We start from the raw sequence: 20,271 nt of genomic DNA on the forward strand, positions 1-20,271 counted from the left end.
GGGGGGTGCTGTTATATTACCCGTCTTGGTCAATGTTTGACCTCTGTATGATGCCCAAAGACGGAGCTGTTCTTCAAGCTCTTCATTGTTTCTCAACTCTTCTTCACTATTACACTGGACTCGCTCAAGAAAGTTCGTCCATTGCTCTGTTGGAATTACAATCCTTATAAAGTGGAACTTCAACGATATATAATAAATCAAAGAGGAGCAAGAAAGAACCTGGAAAGATTTTCTGCAAGTAGAAAAGAATAGACACTCCATCTTCATTTGGCTTCTCCAGAAGATTCATAGAGAAGAGAACATCTTCATCGTAGTACGGTGTAAGGACACTAGGCCAAGAAAAAGGAAATTCCATTGATACAGAATCATTAAGGGAAAATTTATCATATGTATTACCACCACCAAAATTTTAATATAAGTTGTCAATATCTTCATTATTAAAAGTTTCTAAGTCAAGACATTACGAGAATGACAGCATATTTTGAACTTTTGGAGCAGGGGGCATCTCCATGAATAACGAATTGGAGAAGAACGATATACGCCGTCTGGCTTCTAAATCTGATGGCACGTCCATAGCTGATTCCTTAACAGTAAGCAATAAATGGAGTCTTCGAATCTGCAAATGCTTAAAGGTTAACGCAAGGGAGAGTTCTACAAATATTTCTAAAGAGAGAAGAATGTAAACATAGATGTAACTGGGGGAAAAAAAAAATATACAAATAGCCTTATGCAAGGTCTTCTGGCATTAACGAAATTTGTATCTAATTGGTTCATCGTCAAAACATGTAGTATCAAGTTTTCATATCACATGGAACTTACCTTTTCTTTCCAAGCTTCAGTTTCAGGAATTGGAAAGTTGAGTTTATCAAAAAGCCGATCAAGTGATCTTGATTTCCCATCTTTTCCAGAGGATCCACCATGACTTGACTCAACCAAACTACAGAGAGGGGGAATAAAATAAATGGAAACAATGGTATAGAAGAAAGGCAATTCTAGCCACAGGACATACCTGGAAATCTCCTCATCTATTATGTCTCTTGTTCCAACTTCTAGCATATCCAGCAAGACTATTACAACCTGATCCTTATCCTCCTCTTTATTATTTTGCTGCAACAATGAGATATAGTAAGAACCAATAACAAGTGAATTAAATAAAAATATAAATGTTATATAGCAGATAGAATCACCATATATTCAATCAGCCGAACGAATTGATGGTAGAGATTAGGAAGAGCTTTCATATCTAGTTCAACTATCAGATTGTCTTCTTTTATATGATCATCAATTATGGTGAAGATCTCCTTTATTACCCTGGAAAAAGAAAACAAACAGAAAGTTAGAGAAACATAATAAGTGGACAAAACTGCGTACTTTCTTAAGATTAATGAGAATAACCTACAACTTCTCATGTTCTCCAAGAACCAGGAAATTAATTATACTTTTAAAGGATGCATAGCACTCTCGAACAGCACAGAGCATATATTTGTCTGTACTTAGTCTCTTCTTAAGCTCCCGGTCTCTTCTATTGCTATCTTTGGCCATGTCCAATGCTATTGGTATCTACATAACAAGGACAGGATAAAGTTATAACAGATTAAGTGGAACTCGTATAAAAAATAAAGTAGACAAAGATACAACACCTTGCCAAGTACAGACGAATATATAAAAAATAAAGTAGGCAAGGATATAACACCTTGCTAGCAAGCAAAAAGGGAGGCCACTGGATGAGGACCAAGTCAGGGTCAATCCAGTTGGGTACAAGTAATAAGTCCATTTCCCTGGAACAAAACGGAAAAAAAAATTAAGAACTTGAGATTGTTGTAATGAAAATATGGAGTGTCAGATGTACAAAGATTGCAAACTTATCTCACCTGTTACTTATCAGATCCTCCTCCCTGAAACTAATAATTATTTCGTTCCACATTTGAGCAAACTTCGCAGCCTGATCGTCTCTATCCGGTGTTATCTATTGTATAGTTATCTCAGTAAGATCGAATAATCCTTTCATTCAAGGAAGAAAAACTTTATATTACATATCTAGGTCAAGTGGTAGTACCAAACCTCATCAAATTTACGACTTAAATTGGCCATCAACCCCTTCTTTCTAGTATGATCCTTCTTTTCCACCGGAATCAAGCAGGCATTAAAAGCACCAGGAAGTGATAAAAACCGAGACCTCAACATTCCCAATGTTCGTATCTAATTACAAGATCAATATTGAGTACAGTTCCAAGATTCAAAAGCTTACATATGCAGGTTAAAACTATGTGAAAAGAAACTAAAACAAGTGAAAACTATTTTGTAGATATGTGACTGTGTGCGTTTGATGAACATAATTTTTGTCAAAGGGAGGGGCGACTAGGACTAAAGGTTATTGTGAGACATTTTAGGAATAGGATAAAAAGAATGAAGTTCCACTACCTCTCCAAGGCGACGAAATGCACCGTAAATTCCCCCAAATATTGTGGAGAAAATGGCATACCAAATCTGCACATCCATGAAGTAAACCTACAAAAAGTAGCTTATGTAAAATACCCAGTAGAAAGAGAAATATGCTTTGAAATAGTGAATTAGCGGATGTAATTTTTTTTTTTTGGGAGAGAAATAGCTGATGTAATTTTTGAATGCATAATCACGTACAAGAACAATGGGAGCCCAGATTGAGATCACGACACCAATGTTATTCTTAGCTGCAATAATATTTTTTCGAAAATTAAAAAATAATGAAAATTCATTTCATAGGGAAACTGATCATTGCTTGTCCTCATGTTACGATATGCTCTAACCTCTAGGAAAGAATTCATGCCATCTATATATTCCAATATGAACTCGCATAATGGTTTTTGTTGGACCCACAAGTGGCTTAATCTGCAAAAGGCAACAGTAGTAATGAAAACACTGCATTAAGACAATTTCCAAACCACCAACCAGATCATAACATTTTGACAAACATTTCTTAACTATTGTATGAAGCATTGTACTATTAGATTTCTAAGTTGTCAATAAATCTGCACTCTCCCTACAATTCATTCATCAATCTATTCCCATTTTAACAACGTTAGGATGGCATGTTTTTGGTTGATACTTTATAGACTGAACATAAGAAGAAAATAGTGGTGTACAGTGTAACCACAGCAACCTAAAGAGTCACATAAATAACAAAAACTTTAAACATTGTTTGAATTATTTCTAGACGTCACTGACAATGGAAATGCTGATAACTAATAAAGAACCACTCTGAATTGGCTGTGGCATTGATACATGTGAAAAGGACTTTGGACAATTGGATTCAAACCCTACGGCGGCCTTCAACCTAGGATGTTAAATTCCTACTAGTTGTCTTACTAAAAAATGCCAACTTAATACTTCTACCTTCGTTTCTCCTTTCCAAAGGCTCTATGACGTTTTCAATTTTTTGTAAAGAAAAGTTCTTGCTTTCCTTGAATTAAACTTACAACAGTCCGTAACTCAAACCAAATTTATCTCAAAATGTTGACCCTCTTTCCTTAGCTTGTACAGGAAATGTGTTTGATCGAACACAGAACTATCTCAGAGTCTTCCGCTGAGGCAGAAAATAAACGCAGAGAATAAACTTAATATTCTCAGTCAACAGCAGCTGAATTGTACTGGCTATGATGGCTGCCTTGGATGTAAACATCTTTTTGCAGAATCCTCCTTATCTATAATATTTCTGATATTTCCTTGAGACAGCTATCCAATATTTCATGTAAATGTTAACAAGACTTTTTGTGTGTGTGCGTGCGCGTGCAAAAAGAAGGATGAAAAGTATTTGTCAGTTCAATTTGTCTCTTCGAAAGATCAAATTGCAGATTTTTTACCAAAGCTTCGCCAGCTTCTCAGCTCACAGCTTTATGAGGCAAATTCATGTCTTCTGTTTTAGCCTGTGGGTGTACGTTACTATTGGTGAAGTCTGGGTAAGATGTTATGGTTAGTTAGAGTTGAGGCCTATTAAGTTAACTATGCTGACCAAATAAATTGTGATAAACGAATTTGAATAAATATCAATACATGGGGTTCCTTCAAATCCTGGGGAAAAGTTTATATTCTAAGCATTGAATCGGAGAAGTACCTCTAGATAGTAACTGAATATTAACTTTGATATAATCAGAAGAACCCAGAAGAAAGTGTACCTGAAAATCAGAAAGAAAATTAAAATTAAAAGAAGTTCATGATGATTTAAGCTTGCCTACTCAACACTCAAGATTAAACTTCTTACTGCAGGAGTGAAAATGAGCTTTCGTGCATTCCTCTTCCTACATAAAGCCGAGGCTGGAATGGATTCAAGCATTTGATTAATAATTCGCAAGACGAGAATCAAAATCTATGAAGTGTCAATATACTAAGCTGAAAAAGAAAATGCACCAGTTTTAACGTTCAAGTATTTTGTGGTTTAGTCCAAAATCGGAAATGATTTGTCTAATATGAAGGTTGAAGCATTGATCTCATTACCTGAGACCACCACATCATGAGCATCACAGCCTTATTGTTTGAACGTTCCAGGTAACGCCGAATTGTTGGAAAAAGGAACAACAGCCCAGAAAGCATGTTTGGAGATAAGTAAATAACAATGGCTACAATGAAGAAGGAAGGCGAGCTTAAACTATTCCCGAACCAACTTTTGATCGTCTGTGTGAAGCCAGAGGTATCCTTCCAACTAAAGGCATACGCTACAGATAAAACTATAACCCATGCCAAAGCTGATATAACTTTGAGAATGTATCTTAACTTGACATAGAAGGACATGCTCTTCCTTGCTTTCCAGCTTAGGACAATATCAATAACAGCTGAAAATGGAACAAATAAATAAATAAATATACAATGTAAAAAAATAAAAAATCTGCTCAGGTTGTTGTTATTTGTCATTCGTTTAAGTATCGAGAGCAACATAAAATAAGGAGGAAAAAAAAAAAAAAAAAACTTTGAGAGATTACTAATAGTTTTTAGGAAGGTTGGAGGGAGTCCCACGTTGGCTAATTAAGGGGATGATCGTGAGTTTATAGGTAAGGAATACATCTCCACTGGTATGAAGTTATTTGGAGAAACTAAAAGCAAAGTCATGAGAGCTTATGCTCAAAGTGGGCAATATCATACCATTGTAGAGGTCCATGGTTCCTAACATGGTATTAAAGTCATGCCCTTAACTTAACCATGTCAATAAAATTCTCAGGTGTCGAACAAAGAAATTGTGAGCCTCGAAGGTGATGTCAAAAGTGATTCAAGTGACGAACAAATGGTGTACTTTATTCGAGGGCTCTGGAGAAGAAGTTGAGCCTCGATTAAGGGGAGGCTATACGAGGGCTCCATAGGCTTCAAGAGAGGCTATATGGTGTACTTTGCTCGAGGGGAGGATTGTTGGGAGGGAGTCCCACATTGGCTAGTTAAGGGGATGATCATAGGTTTGTAAGTAAGGGATACAGGCATTTTGAAGAAACCAAAAGCAAAACCATGAGAGCTTATGCTCAATATCATATCATTGTGAGATCCATGGTCGTAAGAATAGTTTGGTTAGTCTGTTATATTTTAGTTTTATTGTTAATAGTTGTTTTAAGCTTAACCGCCTGTGTACTTGTATTTAAGAGAGGTTTGGCTATTCAACGAGATTTGACTGGTTATTTCTTCTCAACTGATCTAATGAAGCAGAGGTAGCCAATTATGATCTAAAACGAATATCCATGTGTTGAAAAAAAATGAAAGAGTACAAAATAATATTAAAAAAGAACAACAGCCTGAAAAAAAAAGGCCATGTTAGCACAGGTCCAATCTAAGATAACGTTGAATCTCTTCTTTTCCGTCCCTTTGTGACTAATTTTCTTGGGATGCTGTTTAACTTGTTCAATTTGGTTTGGTGATATTTTTCTAGTGTTTCGAATGCCCTTGTCCAAGTTCTCGATGGTACTCCTTTCAAGCCAGAATCTTATGGGCCAACAGTGTGGCAGCTCTCCTTTGGAGACTGGTTTGAAAGGACAGAAGGGTTTTTCATGATCAGAGCTCTAACAGGAAGATTTTTTGGGTACGTTAGAAAATTTTTGCTTCTACTTGGTCTCTCTCTTCTAATTTATTTTGTAATTATAGCATAGTTCAATTACCCACCAGCTGATAGATTATTTTTAATCCTTTGATGTGTGGGGATACCTCCTCCACCCCCTCTTCTGTAAATCCCCTTTGACAATGATAGTTAGAGGAAAAAAAGTGTATTCCAAAAGCATATAAATGAATGCTCAAATGTTCTATCTTTGTTGTGCTTTTTTCTTCAAATTTATTTGAAATTAAACTACATATTAAAATGAAAAATCCTAGCATGGAAGTATAAGAAACATAAGAGAAGCTTTAGTGATTTGAAATATACATAAAGTACAGGTAGAGCACATTCTTTTACATAAATAACCAAACGAGAAGCATTAGAAGAAATGAACAAGTTTTCAATACCCTGTGCGAATTTCAAGATTGCAGCTGTTATAAAGATACTCATTACTCTCTTAAAAACGTCGGCCTCGAAAACTGCACCCAAATCTCCTGAACCATTCCAAGCAATGATTACCATTGCCTTGGAGAACATATTCCAACAATATTACCAATTTAAGAAAGAAAATAAAAGGAAAGAAAGAAAAGAAGCCACGACAAGTAACTTACCTGAAAACACAATATAAAAAAACTCCACATCCTGTCAAAACTTCTGAATATGTGCCAAAATGAACGTATTTCCACGAAATTAACTTTTCCCATCCATCGATTTCTGCCATTTAGTCTCTTTTCCTGGAAATGATACATTTTTACCATCATGAGTACACTATTCCAGCAAAGAAGTCTATAGACTAGAAACTATGGGGGGAGGAGATCATTATTCATTGTTTAGAAAGCCATTTAATATTTTTGGCTCAACTAATGTACCATGGAGAGACTAAATGGAGACCAACTAAACCAGATTTGGCGTAGGATCACGATTTATCTTATGGCTAAATAAGTTGCCTCTTTTCTTAAAAGAATTGTCCCTCTAGTGAATATGAGTCTACAAGAACATGGACAAACAAATATCAGAAATTGAAATATTTGCATACATCATCTTTGTTAACTCTAACTGGTTCTGGAGGACGCTGAAAGAAATTAGCATCAGATCGCATAGGCCAACCAAGGCGGAAGCAATCAATAGACCTACAAAATTGCACCACCGAAATTCTTCAAATTTTAGAAAACTTAATATGAAGTAGAAATGAACTGATGACAAAAAGCTTACCAGAAATATTCATTCAAATCGTCATAATTTCTCCACTGTGAATGCTTTGATTTACCGTCTTGGCTTTTGCTCGCTTCCTATAAATGAAAATTACGAATGAAGGAGATACCCAGCTATCAATTCGCAGAAGGAACTGGAAACCAACCTATTTCAATGATCAAGAAGATTATATGCAATACCTTAGATATTATGTCATATATTGGAGTAACAACTTTCGTCAAGAAAGCCTCTTTTTCGCCACCATAAGCTGGTTTGATGTGCTCTCCTGTCGTTGGGCTCACACTTCCAGACAACATACCGTACAATTCAAATGCCATCTATAAAGTTTTAACGTCGTACAGTGAGTCCATAGAGTCAACTAACAGAGAGGAATCAATTACACTTTTGTAAATTGCTCAAGTTCGGAAACTTTTGGTTCCAGCTATCTTATCACCACTTCTTGTAGTAACTTGAAAATTGAAGTAGAAATTCTTCCAAGTGTTAGGTCAAGTTCGAGAATATGATCAGAACAAATACTATATTTAATCTTAGGCAAAAGGCAAAGAAAGGTATACAGGTTTAAGCAAATTATACTGAGATGCTAATGCATACATGATGATATATATAGCAAAGGCACTCGGGCATGAATCTCAAATTTGCAGCTTCTCCCCATATAAGAAGATACAACCCCATATATAGCAACTCTCTCTGCTGAACTTCTTGTTGGATTTTTGGCAACCTATCAAAATATGAAAGTCATATATAAGATAGCAATGGTTTAAAAGTTTTATGGACTGTAAATTATACATAGATTCTCTCTGTAACAAAAGGCAGAAGTTTTATTGTGCTGACATTCCTACAAAGACTAACTAGATAGATCGTTGAATTCTAACAGAGTCTTACCAAAGGCTGCTTTTGCGGTCCAGATACCTGCACCATTTTTTGTAGTTCTTGAAAAGCTTCTTCATGACTTCTGTAAGAACACGGTCATCCAACTAAAATGCGAAAGGGTTAGGAGAAAATAGAGACTATGAAGCAAAAGAAAAGTTGAGCAGAATAAAACCTTGAGTCGTTGATCAGGCTTCGGTAACTGGCGCATCTGAACATTTGCAATTAATAAAATCAGATGTTCCCTTTGATTTGCCACGTTGCCCTCCTGCAATTAGTGAGTGAAAATATGTTTATGATGTAGCTTCATTACTGGAATGTTTGGAATAGTTCTTGTTAAATTCTAGGTTAAGTTCTTGGCCGTTTCTTAGTTTTTTCACTCGTTTAGAATAAGTACTAGTTTTCACTTTCAAAGCATCAATAAAAGGTTACGAACGCTTTTCTCCTATTAGGTCTACACCAGTTCAATAAACTTCATTAATCACCTGGAAACCAAACATGACTTGAAGCCAATCAAGGATATCTTCATCTACTTTCTTATTGTGATTCTTTGGCCATGGCAAACCCCGGGTATTACGAAGGGCAGTGACAGTAGCTTGAATCTGTAAAAGCAAATAGGTGCTAATATACATCAAGCTCGTGAAGATTCAAACTAGAACCCGAAAAAATGAAAGATAACATGATGACACCTCAGGAATTCTCATGATTATCTGATTTTCACTATCAGGATCAAGAGGAAGTATATTAAATGGTCGATACATCTGCTGTTTCTCCTCAACCTTGGTGTGAGCTTCCAAAATCTTAGACAAGAAAACATATCATCAGTAGTCATGTGCACAAACAGCACAGGTTAATTCAAGATATTACTGCAAGTAATCAAATAAAAGGTGAACAGACGAATATCTTGCAACGTTTACATTATAATATTATCATTTTTACCTCATCAGCTACATCTACAGCCTCTGTTTGATTCACAGCCTTCAGAACTTCAAAGAGGATTGAGGCAGTTTTATAAACTTTTGTCAGTTGGGTACTGATCAGGAAGAGAACCATCAGTTCAAATAATGCAGTGCAACAAATTCAAACAACCAAGCGAACTACATTATTTATCTTAAAACTACCGATCAGCTTTGCCAGGCTCGTTCAAGGCTTGAATATATTTTGTGTAGTAATGGCGATAGAAGCTCTGCATTTCACGAGCATCACTCTTTTGCCTTTCAGCTAATGTTGTTTCATTTTCCTGAAAAGCAGCAATTCCATTCAGCAACATAGATGAAAAGAAGTTTAGTCTAAATGGATATCTTCACCGCAAGGTGCATTTTTACAGTAATGAACTTTTCTTTTTCTTTGGTATGAATATATAGCTACCATCAAATCAAACCGAGTTGAGGATGGTTGGGAGGGAGTTCCACATTGGCTAATTAAGAGAATGATCATGAGTTTATAAGGAATACATCTCCATTGGTACGAAGTCTTTTAGGGAAACCAAAAGTAAAGCTATGAGAGCTTATGGGACAATATCATACCATTGTGGAAGTTTGTGATTCATAGCATGGTATCAGAACCATGTCTTAACTTAGCCATGTCAATAGAATCCTCAAATGTCGAATAAAAAAGTTGTGAGTGTCGAAAGGTGTAGTCAAAAGTGACTCAAGTGTCAAATAAATTGTGTATTTTGTTCGAGGGCTCCGGAGAAGGAGTCGAGCCACAATTAATGGGAGGTTATTCGAGGGCTCCATATGCCTCAGGAGAGGCTCTACGGTGTACTTTGTTTGAGGGGAAGATTGTTGAGGATTGTTGGGAGGGAGTTCTACATGGCTAATTAAGAGAACGATTATGGGTTTATGAGTAAGGAATGTATCTCCATTGGCAAGACGCCTTTTCAAGAAACCAAAAGTAAAACTACGAGAGCTTATACTCAAAGTGGACAATATTATAGGGGAGATTTGTGGTTACTAACAAACCCAACCAATACATTACTCCTAGATGATTTTGGGTAGTCCGCTATTGCTGCAAATAGATATTCATGAGATATAGAACAGACAGAGGAACTGAAATACCCGCTCTAGACGCTGAAGAAGTGCTGTCTTAAATTGCCGAACACCACGTCCGCTTGAAGTGGGATCTAATTTGTGAGCCTTTTCAAATGCGTAAAATCGACCTGACCCAGAAAACGCAATGATTCGCTGAAGTTAACATCAATTTTCTTTCGAAGTAATCCTTCAAGAATATAATTCCTCAGCAGTTGAATCAAAGAAGAAAGTAGTCCTTTAAATGAGTTCCAAATTTCCAAGCAAAGTTGCTGCAACTTACATAGATAAGCAACCCTCGGATTGATTGCCTCGACTTCATTAGCAACACGAAGAATTGGCGCGATCTCGTCGAGCGAAGAAGGAACCACCTCACTGTCCATGATCGACTCAGCTAAATTCCCTAGTGTTTGGGCTCGCATGATTTTCTTACCCGGTGGTTGATCCGAAGCCCTTCGTTGGGCCATGGTTAATCAGTACTCCTGTCTACCTGCGAAGTTTCCAGAGAAATTCTTAAACTCAAAGCCTAAAAACAAAAAACTCGACATGAATTTAGAAGATTCCCACTTCAAAGTTGAGCTCGCGAGAGGAGCAACAGTGGATTCAGAAAAGAGAACCAATTGAAAGAGTGAACGAGAAAGCAATTATCAATAAACTCGCTGCAATTTTAATATCAAGAAATCAAAAACAGGAAGAAAAGGAACATAACCCCACCAACCAGTAGATTAATAAAGAGATTGAAGCTTGATTAGCAAGCAACGAAGCAAGAACAACAAGTACGATAAATTCCAATTCCACATTTCATCCAAAAATCGACCTCCAAATCATATCCACCAATCCAAAATTCACTACCAAATACCAAAATCCAAGCAGTAAGTAACAACATCAAAAAGAAAAAAAAAACAGTCCAAATCCATCAGGCCGTACCCGAGCTCGTTCAGCTTATCAGCAGAGAATTTGAATCAAGGCTCCAAAAGAAGTGATCGGGATTGCCAAAAAACAAACGAAAAGTCGAGATAAAGAATGAGAGAAGTGGGCCGTCTAGTAATGGAAGAAAAAAAAAAAAAGCAAAAAGAAGCTAGCTACAAAGTCTCGACAGCAAAGAACAAAGACAACAGTAAATGAAATGTTCATACATAGCTTGAGAAATTCAAAGACTGAAAATTTTCAAATGGTTAGATATAGAGAAAGAGAGAGATTTGAGACGAAGCAGAAAGCGGGGAGAAAGGAATACAGCAGCAAGAACTGGGAGGAAGAAGACGACTGCGTATGTGGACGAATCACTGAATAAAACGCGCCGATTTCTCAGTTCTAGCCTTTACCCAATCACAACATTCCACGTAACCCTTCAACTTTTGGCCTTTCCTCCGATGCCCATGAACTTCTGATATTTACGAACAGACCCATTCGACTGACGACGAATGATTTTTCTCGTCGGCCACCCGTGGCGGTTGAGTTGTCAATTTAGTTTGACTTCTTTTGACGGGTTCATCTGGGCTCGGCTATACACGATTTTTACTCTCATGCACAGAATTTCAGAATAACCTGGCCCAATTAAATCGTATTTTTCCTTATTTTACGATTGAATTTGTGAAGCTCATAATTGGTCACCGTATTTTAGAAAATGATTCAAATGAATTTTCTTAAATTAAATATTTTTAATTATTAAATTTATATTTTATAATTCATTAGGAAAATCAATGGAAGGAAGACTTATTTAAAGTTTTTTTTCTTCTTTTTTTTTGCAATATTACCATTTTTTTCTGCCTAACTTTAATACTTTGCTGTAAAATATTTATCGTCCAAAGTAAAAAGCATGGTAAAGCATACTTTATAAAAATAGAAAATAAAATAAAAAAGATCCCACTTTTTTTTTTATTTTTTGTCTTTTTTTCTTTTTTCCTTGTCCGAAAGATGCTTTAAATTTGCTGAATTTATGTAATATATATATATATATATATATATAATTAAAATTTGGTCATATCCTGTCATTTTCACATTAATAACGACATCCACATTAATATATTTATTAAAATTAAAATGTTTTAATAAATAATATATATTAAAGTGAGAGACTAAAATCTTAATCGATATTTTAGTCTACAATTTCACATTAAATAACGACGTCCACCTTTTAAAATCTTAATTAAGAAGAATCAACCGCCATGGCACTTTGTCAATTTATAAAATGTTTTTAATAAATATATATTAAAGTGAGAGACTAAAATCATTGACTTAAAAGGTAATATATACATTTATTTAAAATTTTAAAAAAATAATATCTTATTTATGTTATATGAAATTAAAATTTTACTCGATAGAGGGTGTATTTCTTTAAATTTTAATAAATTTTGATAAATTTTCCCGATATAATTCAATTATAATTGTTTTTCTTAAAATTAAAGACTCAAATCAATAATATATTGTTGTGTTATTTATTTTTATGTATGTTTATTGCATAGAATGATAAGATAAGAAACCACTACAAGGGGAGTAAGATTCGGATTATCTTGTTGATCGAATATCTCACGGCAAGAACATTGTTTGAGATTCAAATCACTCCACAAGCAAGATCGATCATGTCTAGCTTGAATGATTCTTGTTGATCAAATATCTCAAACACTTGTTTGAGATTCGAATCACTCCACAAGAAAGATTGATCATGTCGAGCTTGAATGATTCTACATGGAACCTAAACTACATAGATGTTGCAAATAAACTTAGCCATTAGCTAAAGAAAGCACAAATGCTCATTTTACTATATATTTTCCAAGTCTCCTTACAAATACAACATGGCTTTATATAGCCTAAAAAATGAAACTATTAAAGGCATTCCAAGAGTTGTAACCTTCATATTTTATGGCCATAATTAGCCAGTATGTAAATGTAAGCTAAAGTAAATAAAATGTCTTAAAATACAATAACTCTAAATTACTCTCAATTGTAACCCACCCAAAATTTATAACAATCAACTTCATTTTCTTCAATGTGGCATGAATTGAAACATCTTTTGATAATTTTGACAACCTTTTCTTCACATATTCATTGAAGTATATTGTATGATTGATGTCTTTTGGTTCATATCATAAAATCATGTGTGATAAGCCATTGCAACCTAGTAAGGATGTTTGGCACATATTATGTCCTATTTTTATGTTTGGTTAACTATTTAAATTATACCGTCTCATCATTGTTAAATTAACATTTTTTTTTATGAATAATGATGCGGAGAAATAATCTAAATTTTCAATATTTTTAATTTTTAAATATATATATATAATATATATAACGACTCATACTTAGGATTCAGATCAAGATTTGTAATCTAGATTTGACATTTAATGGTCCCGACATACTAAAATATTATATGGTATGATATTTAAATCAACCTGTAACATGTTTAATTAAACTAATTGAAGAATATAATAAAGCAAATAGATAATAAATACAATTGACAAATCAGCAAAAGCTCCTGTCATAATGAATCCTGCTATGTATTGGTGATGGGTATATAACGCGGTAAAGAGTACGATGTGTTGAGCTACCAAAGAAGTAATAACCCCTAAAGAGGCTAAAGCAAGGCCTAATTGAAAATGAAGCGAATTACTGATTGTGTCATAAAGACCTTTATGTCCACGCCCCAATCGTCCCTCCAGCAGAATATGTGCTTCTAAAAGATCTTTTATACTGTGTCCAATCCCGAAGTTAGTTCTATAGATATGACCAGCAACAAGAAAAATAAATGCAATAGCTAAATGATGATGAGCCATATCAGTCAGCCATAAACTTTGCGTTTGCGGATGGAATCCCTCGAGAAGGGTTAGAATGGCAGTTCCGGCTCCTTCGATGTTTGTTTGTTCTCTTCCTTAATTGGTATTTTTTTTACCATATCACGTGTTGCCAAGAGATCACTAGTAATTAATGTGAGTATGGTTAAGTTATTTAATATTAATAATCAATTTATGTAGCCTAACAGGCATAAAATGTATAAAATTAATAACACGTATTTTTTAAAAAAATATTATAATACCTTCATTACTATTTTTTAGTGGGACAATTCATTAATTTTGTAATGTAATGATAATTTGTGTGGATAATTCATTAACTTTTGTAACGTAACCACTAATATTTAAAATGGGTATATAAACATTAATTCATAACTAATAAATCAAAATAGCATATATTTGTAATTTTTATTTTGAAGTGATTAAATTATAAATTTAATTTATAAAATTTGAAGTTTATATTTATCTGCTACGTAATTAAACTTTATATTTGTATCATATCACTAAAAAACACCCTGTATTTAATTTAATCATTTAAATAAAACATAATTCAAAATTAGTTTTAAATCATGAAAAAAAAAGTACTTGGAATGATTTAAAAAATAATAAAAGTAATTTTAACAATTTTGAAATTATTTTCAAACATATTAAACGTGGTTATTTTTGGTTAAGTCCATATATTTTGCAATATAAATATTTAAATAATAAAACAAACGAAATTTTAATAATTTATTATAATATTGTTTAAATTTATATTAAATAAGCACACTTCTTAGAGGCATATTAAATAAATATAAAAAATATATATAAGTTATATTCCTATAATTTATAAAATTTCATTAAAATTCTTAAATTTCCAAATTATTTGGCTAATTGTAAAAATTATAAAACATGATTTTAAATATTTTGAAGATTAAAATTATTAATATCATTTCTTATAACCTAAAAATTATTATTGATATTATTTATAATATTATTCCTAAAATAAAAAGTTTTCATATTAATTATCATATTTGTTTACATGTATGCCCTTGAATTTTTATGCAATAGTATTTGTTATTTTTTAAATAATTAAAGCTTTAAATAAAATAGTTATCCAAATTTGGATTTAATTGGTCAATGCGTATTCCGTAGATCATGCAAACGAGAGAACGTGTCACATCGGCAACAATAATCGCCGATCCATTGTCAAAGGGATCAGATTGGTCGCCGTTCATTCTACAAGTACCGAAATCCCGAAACATCACTCAGTAAATTCCGAAGCCGATCACAGAAAAACATGGATCAGGAAGGGAAGGCAGACGAGCAACTGTTCAACCTTCTTGCCAGTCTTCTCCACCAGGTCGCAATTTCGCACGACTTTCCTCCTGATTCATCAATTTTTCAATGTTTAGTTCATCTGTCCTATTCGATTTTATAATTCTATTCGTGATTGAAGAGTATTTATGGATTGGAATTGACTAGTTTGTCATCTAGGTATTGTCGAGACGTTCCGTTAGAACGACGAGTTAGGTTGATTGTGGTTTTTTAGATGTTTGGAAAAGTGAGTAAATAATCAGGATCGAGTTCGATGGTGCTTGCTCGATGATCGATGTTGCGTTGCGTCGATATTTTATTCTCTAATATTTATTTTGGGAAATTTTTAATTACAGAGAAATAGGTGTTGGGGCTCGAATTTTGGGGCTGTAGTGTTTCCTGTTATGTGTTATTGATTAATCCTTCTCTCATCTTTAATTTCACTCGAACATTGATCCTTGAGTGCTGGGTGGCTGAAGATTGGTTGGATCGTGTTTTTTTGGGCACTGCGTATAGCTAAATTGTTCTAAGCATGTAAGAATTCTGTGTATGCTTAAGAAACATAGAAGAAGGTAACTGGCATTTCAATTATTTATAAATGACGTTGGGGCATTGTTGCAGTTGAAGATAATGGTCTATGCAAAAAGTAGCAAGCAAGAGGGTTCTTACTATGCAATTGGTTATTGATGTACACTGCCCTAGTTTGAACTTAAATTCAGTGTTAGGAAGTATACATTTAAGAGAACCATAGTGATCTAACTCCTGAACTCGGTTTTTACCAACCAAATTTTCACTTACTACCCTTGTTCTGTGTTAATTGTCTGCTAAGGATTATTGGGAGTGAGTTCCACATTGGTTAATTTAGTGGAAGACTATGAGTTTATAAGTGAGGAATACTGTATCCATTGGTATGAGGCCTTTTGGGGAAGCTCATAGCAAAGCCATGAGAGCTTATGTTCAAAGTGGACAATATCATACCATTGTGGAGAGTCGATTCCTAACATGGTATCAGAGCCATGCCCTAAACTTAGCCATGTCGATAAAATCCTCAAATGTCGAACAAAGAATCGTAGGCCTCGAAGGTGTAGTCAAAAGTGACTAAAGTTTCGAACAAAGGGTGTACTTTGTTCAAGGGCTGCAAAGAAAGAGGTCGAGCCTCGATTGAGGGGAGGTTTTTCAGTTTTGTGTTTTACCTACCAAACTCGCCACAATACTTGCATTGGTAACGCCTCCTACGGTGATAAGTAACCGACACCTTGACACCTCTCAGTTCACACGTTTTGATTTCTCTTCCAAAACCGGCTCAAATTTTATTTTTCATAACATTGACATGGGGTTGGGTCAAGGAATACTCCTTCAAGTCTTATTTATATTCTCACAGTCACACTACACTTTCATTATTATGCACCGAGCCTCATTCATGGGATGTGAAATCTCTAAGTTTGCGTCTTCATTCCCCTCAATGACAAAAATTTGTCTCGTCGTGATTCATGATATTATCCATCCATCAACTAATTGTACTTTATCCAGTGTTTGAGCTTTCTTCTTGTTATTGGAAACTACGAAGGTTAGTAGCACTGATTATAAAAAGGAAAGTGAGATTTTTTTTATGGGTAACAAGTGTCGAAAAGTTGAGCCATCTTGTTAACCAGCACATTGAAGCTGTACACTAGAGTTGGGAAGGGCTTGGAATGGATAACTTAGGGAGGGGAACATAATCTCTTGATAAAATGGCCACTAAGACTCCCTCTAAAGATTAAAGAACTTTGGAACAGAAGTGATTACCAGTTACTACAGGAAGAAGGAGGGGGGTGGTTGGCCATACAGAGACAGTGTGAAGTACATGTAATCCTTGGAACATATCTAACCTAATAGAGTGCTTTTCTTCAATTAAAGTGTCTAGTGCGTTAGATTCATCCTTTTGGAACAACTTTTGGGTTGGGATTAGCCTCTGTCTATGGTTTTTACGATTTGGCATAGTGATATCTAATAAGGAGTGTGACAATCCAATGGGCATGGGGGAGAATTCTAGTTATTGGAAGGAAGGTACTTTCTAGAAATTCTTCTACCGTTTTTTGGGTAAGAGGAGGTGAGCGAGCTTCAAGATCTGAATGAACTACATCCAGAGGGGAGGACAATCAATTTCCCCCGTATTTAATTATCCATTAAAGACTCAATCATGTTATAATGATGCAAACACAAAGTTGAGTTCTGCTATCACTTGGACATGATGTGCAACCTGGACTACCATACAATTGCGTTGATCTTTAGTACCCTCCGGTCATTTCATCTCAGCTTCTAGCTTCACAGTTCCATCTCTAGACATCTCAACCAGTGAGAATATTTGCAAAAATCAAGCTCGTACATCTGGTTGGAAGAAAAACTTATACACTGATCTTAGTATTAAGAATCATTAAAAAAGACTAGCCTCTATCCAGCCAGCCTACAACATACCAACTACGAAAGCCTTGAGAACAATTACTTATAAAAGACATAGTCATTGATGCAAAACTAAAGTTATTTGTTGAACATGCGGATGACTTTGGCTGTAGGATAGGGCAGGGTCATGATATTATGAAGGGCGTTTGGCCAATGATACTTGATGGGAAAAGGAAACTTCAAGTGCAAGAGGGCATAGAACCAAAAGCACGCTTTGAACAAAAATTTACAATGGTGTTGGAGAGATTCCTCATAGATATGGGTTCATATTTGAGGCATTTTGTGTTTCATTCCATGGGCAGGTGGATTGATATATCTAAGAGGCAATGCAAAATTTTGTTTTTAATAGTGATAGGTGAGCATGCTAATGGAGGAGTTTTGGGAGCTATTTCTTCCATTGAAGTCAAGTTGAATTGCCATGGTAACAGTGAAAAGTCCGAGAAGTAGTTTACTATCTTCTGGTTCAAAATTGAAAATAATGGTTACCAAAGATAAATTCTTCAGTTTCATCCTCGGCTTGGAACTGATTGAGAAAGGCTATCTAAATTTGCTATCTTTAACCAGAAATGAGAAATGTTTTTTTTTTTTTCTTTACTTAAACTTCAAAAGTTCTATATTATAAAGAAGACATTTTACGAGGTCAAGAAATTTTGTGCATACTTATGCTGGAGTTATTTAATATTTGGCTCTTTATTTCTCTATTTCATGCTTTGCAAATATATTTATATTTCAATGTTATTTACCAAATTAAAACTTACATGCATGGTTCATTATGATACACGATATACTAAAATTTAATTTTGATACTCGTTCTGTTTCATGAGTTAAACAACCTTGGTTACGATATCATTTGATACAAAGTACATACAGAATCTAAATTTTTGTTGCATCATTCCCTTCGGTAATTGCAATGGGAAGCAGTTACAATATTCTCCAGTTCTCGTTTGTTTGCCATTTACTAAATGCATTGTGCATTGAGTAGAAAACTTTTGGGCAAAAATGGTGAACGTCTTTGTCTATTATTGACCATGGAATGAGAAGAGCTAATTTCATAAAATTGTTATGAACTTATGATATCATTTAACGAAAGCACATACTTTTAGATAAACACGGGTTCCTTCTCTAAACCAATTAGCAATGAGGGGAGTAATTCATCTTTCCAATGTGGGATCCTCAACATGCCCCTCAAGATGGGACCTCTTTGGATTTGCCACTCTTGAATCCGATTCCAATTTGTTTTTAGACTGAATATTCATTTGAGCTTTATAGGCTATGATACCATGTTAGATACATATGGAGTTCTATCTCAAAATCCATTGACAATGAGAGACGCAATCCATGTATTTTATAAAGATTGTGTAGTCTCTGATGTGGGATTGACACCATGCCCTCTCAAGACTTCTACAAAATCAAGATCAACATGAAGACTGCAGTTGCACCACCCCCTTTGGAAGCTGGTGGGGGAAGCAGCGACAAGTTTCTTCAAGCTCTCGTTTGAACTATGTTTGTTTGTTTCTGAGAGGACCCATTGTTTAATATATTACAATCATGTACACTATAATTATTTGCTCGATATGCCTATCCATTCCTGGAAATTTAGGGAACTTATCTGCACTTTTCATTCCTAAACATACATTTATTTGTAGGTGGAATCACTCACTAACCAGGAAGAAGTTGAATTGCGTACAAAGATCGAAGCCCTTGGTCTTGAAGTTACGAAAGTACCCTCAAAGTCCTTAAAGCAGCTTGATGAAGTCAGTCTGGTTATCATTATACATTCATTGCATTTATCTTTGCCCAATTGCAAACACTTTCTTGAAGAGATTGATTTTTATGTCTATTTTTTTGCGTTCTACTCAGTTGGAAATTTCCAAGGAGTTGGATAAGCTATCTGAAAAGCTAGATGATGTGGATGAAATGATATCTTCAGCAATGGCTGCAGACCCACAGGTGCAGTCTCTGTTGAGTGATACTGCTGATATTTGGATGCCTGTGATAACTGCTTCCGCTGATGAACGACGAAAATTCACAGCTTCTGTTGGAGAAAATTCAGAAACAGAAGAGAATTGTGGCTGTTAGATATATATATTTAATTTTTTGCTTATTTATTTAAGGAATAAGTATAGTAATTTCATTGCTATATCACAATTTTGTTATATTTGACAAAGAATACGTCTTTACGGCAGCATTTACATTGGTTGGAATGTACTGTTTCCACTGTATAATTTATTGTGCCATCTTGTCTGTAGTAATCCTTCATAATTCTCTAGAGATTGAAGTTACGAAGCCTTTTTGTTGACGTAAAGTAACATCAAGTATGCTGATTGTTATATTTATCTTTTTTTTTATTAATTTTTTGCTTGAATGAAATTATGTTTACAGTGAGTGGAAAATAAGTTTTTGATAGTGTAATAAATGACGTTATAATTGCACTCAAAACTTTAATATCTTAATATCGTCAAACTTCTTCTTTGGCATCCTACTTTAATGCTTTTGTAAAAATGTCGAGAATTTGAAACATTTTTAGTGTTTAAAGTTAATTTTTACGGTATAAAAAACGTGTTAGTATAAAATCAAATATGGTGAATAGTTAAAGTCGCCC

The 20,271-nt window shown here is 34.6% G+C and overlaps 2 protein-coding genes across 4 annotated transcripts in view; one reads left to right on the forward strand and one right to left on the reverse strand.

Annotated features, from left to right (window-relative positions):
- LOC111488369 (callose synthase 1) overlaps positions 1–11,416 on the reverse strand; it is a 16,679-nt gene extending 5,263 nt beyond the window's left edge. The window contains exons 1-31 of one of the 3 annotated variants that reach the window (XM_023136074.1): positions 11,077–11,416; positions 10,433–10,639; positions 10,180–10,280; positions 9,241–9,359; positions 9,059–9,152; positions 8,809–8,919; positions 8,605–8,721; positions 8,295–8,387; positions 8,135–8,226; positions 7,844–7,970; positions 7,432–7,569; positions 7,253–7,329; positions 7,077–7,170; positions 6,652–6,774; positions 6,448–6,565; positions 4,471–4,805; positions 4,238–4,290; positions 4,091–4,151; positions 2,787–2,868; positions 2,641–2,690; positions 2,422–2,508; positions 2,062–2,199; positions 1,872–1,966; positions 1,694–1,778; positions 1,400–1,560; positions 1,188–1,311; positions 1,010–1,107; positions 820–937; positions 465–616; positions 220–329; positions 21–146 (exon numbers count right to left, since the gene is read on the reverse strand). In XM_023136074.1, coding sequence (XP_022991842.1) covers positions 21–146; positions 220–329; positions 465–616; positions 820–937; positions 1,010–1,107; positions 1,188–1,311; positions 1,400–1,560; positions 1,694–1,778; positions 1,872–1,966; positions 2,062–2,199; positions 2,422–2,508; positions 2,641–2,690; positions 2,787–2,868; positions 4,091–4,151; positions 4,238–4,290; positions 4,471–4,805; positions 6,448–6,565; positions 6,652–6,774; positions 7,077–7,170; positions 7,253–7,329; positions 7,432–7,569; positions 7,844–7,970; positions 8,135–8,226; positions 8,295–8,387; positions 8,605–8,721; positions 8,809–8,919; positions 9,059–9,152; positions 9,241–9,359; positions 10,180–10,280; positions 10,433–10,616 — 3,463 coding nt within the window. In that variant the 5' untranslated portion in view covers positions 10,617–10,639; positions 11,077–11,416. Of the gene's footprint in view, positions 1–20; positions 147–219; positions 330–464; positions 617–819; positions 938–1,009; positions 1,108–1,187; positions 1,312–1,399; positions 1,561–1,693; positions 1,779–1,871; positions 1,967–2,061; positions 2,200–2,421; positions 2,509–2,640; positions 2,691–2,786; positions 2,869–4,090; positions 4,152–4,237; positions 4,291–4,470; positions 4,806–6,447; positions 6,566–6,651; positions 6,775–7,076; positions 7,171–7,252; positions 7,330–7,431; positions 7,570–7,843; positions 7,971–8,134; positions 8,227–8,294; positions 8,388–8,604; positions 8,722–8,808; positions 8,920–9,058; positions 9,153–9,240; positions 9,360–10,179; positions 10,281–10,432; positions 10,640–10,716; positions 10,789–10,863; positions 10,887–11,076 lie in introns of those variants that run through there. The other 2 variants (XM_023136077.1, XM_023136075.1) reach the window with 2 other exon arrangements.
- Positions 11,417–15,044: 3,628 nt separating this feature from the next.
- On the forward strand, positions 15,045–19,940 carry LOC111488434. The gene is made up of 3 exons (XM_023136175.1): positions 15,045–15,276; positions 19,316–19,423; positions 19,530–19,940. The coding sequence occupies exons 1-3, from the start codon at positions 15,214–15,216 to the stop codon at positions 19,746–19,748; spliced, it is 390 nt and encodes a 129-aa protein (XP_022991943.1). The 5' UTR covers positions 15,045–15,213; the 3' UTR covers positions 19,749–19,940.
- The last annotated feature ends 331 nt before the right edge of the window (positions 19,941–20,271 follow it).

Source organism: Cucurbita maxima, unplaced genomic scaffold (genome assembly GCF_002738345.1).
Source record: "Cucurbita maxima cultivar Rimu unplaced genomic scaffold, Cmax_1.0 Cma_Scf00013, whole genome shotgun sequence".
NCBI lineage: Eukaryota > Viridiplantae > Streptophyta > Magnoliopsida > Cucurbitales > Cucurbitaceae > Cucurbita > Cucurbita maxima.

Coding starts and splice junctions, on each gene's coding strand:
- LOC111488434 (XM_023136175.1), top strand. CDS start 15,214: ATGGATCAGGAAGGGAAGGCAGACGAGCAACTGTTCAACCTTCTTGCC. Junction 15,277..19,315: donor TTGCCAGTCTTCTCCACCAG/GTCGCAATTTCG, acceptor ATTTATTTGTAG/GTGGAATCACTCACTAACCA. Junction 19,424..19,529: donor CCTTAAAGCAGCTTGATGAA/GTCAGTCTGGTT, acceptor CGTTCTACTCAG/TTGGAAATTTCCAAGGAGTT.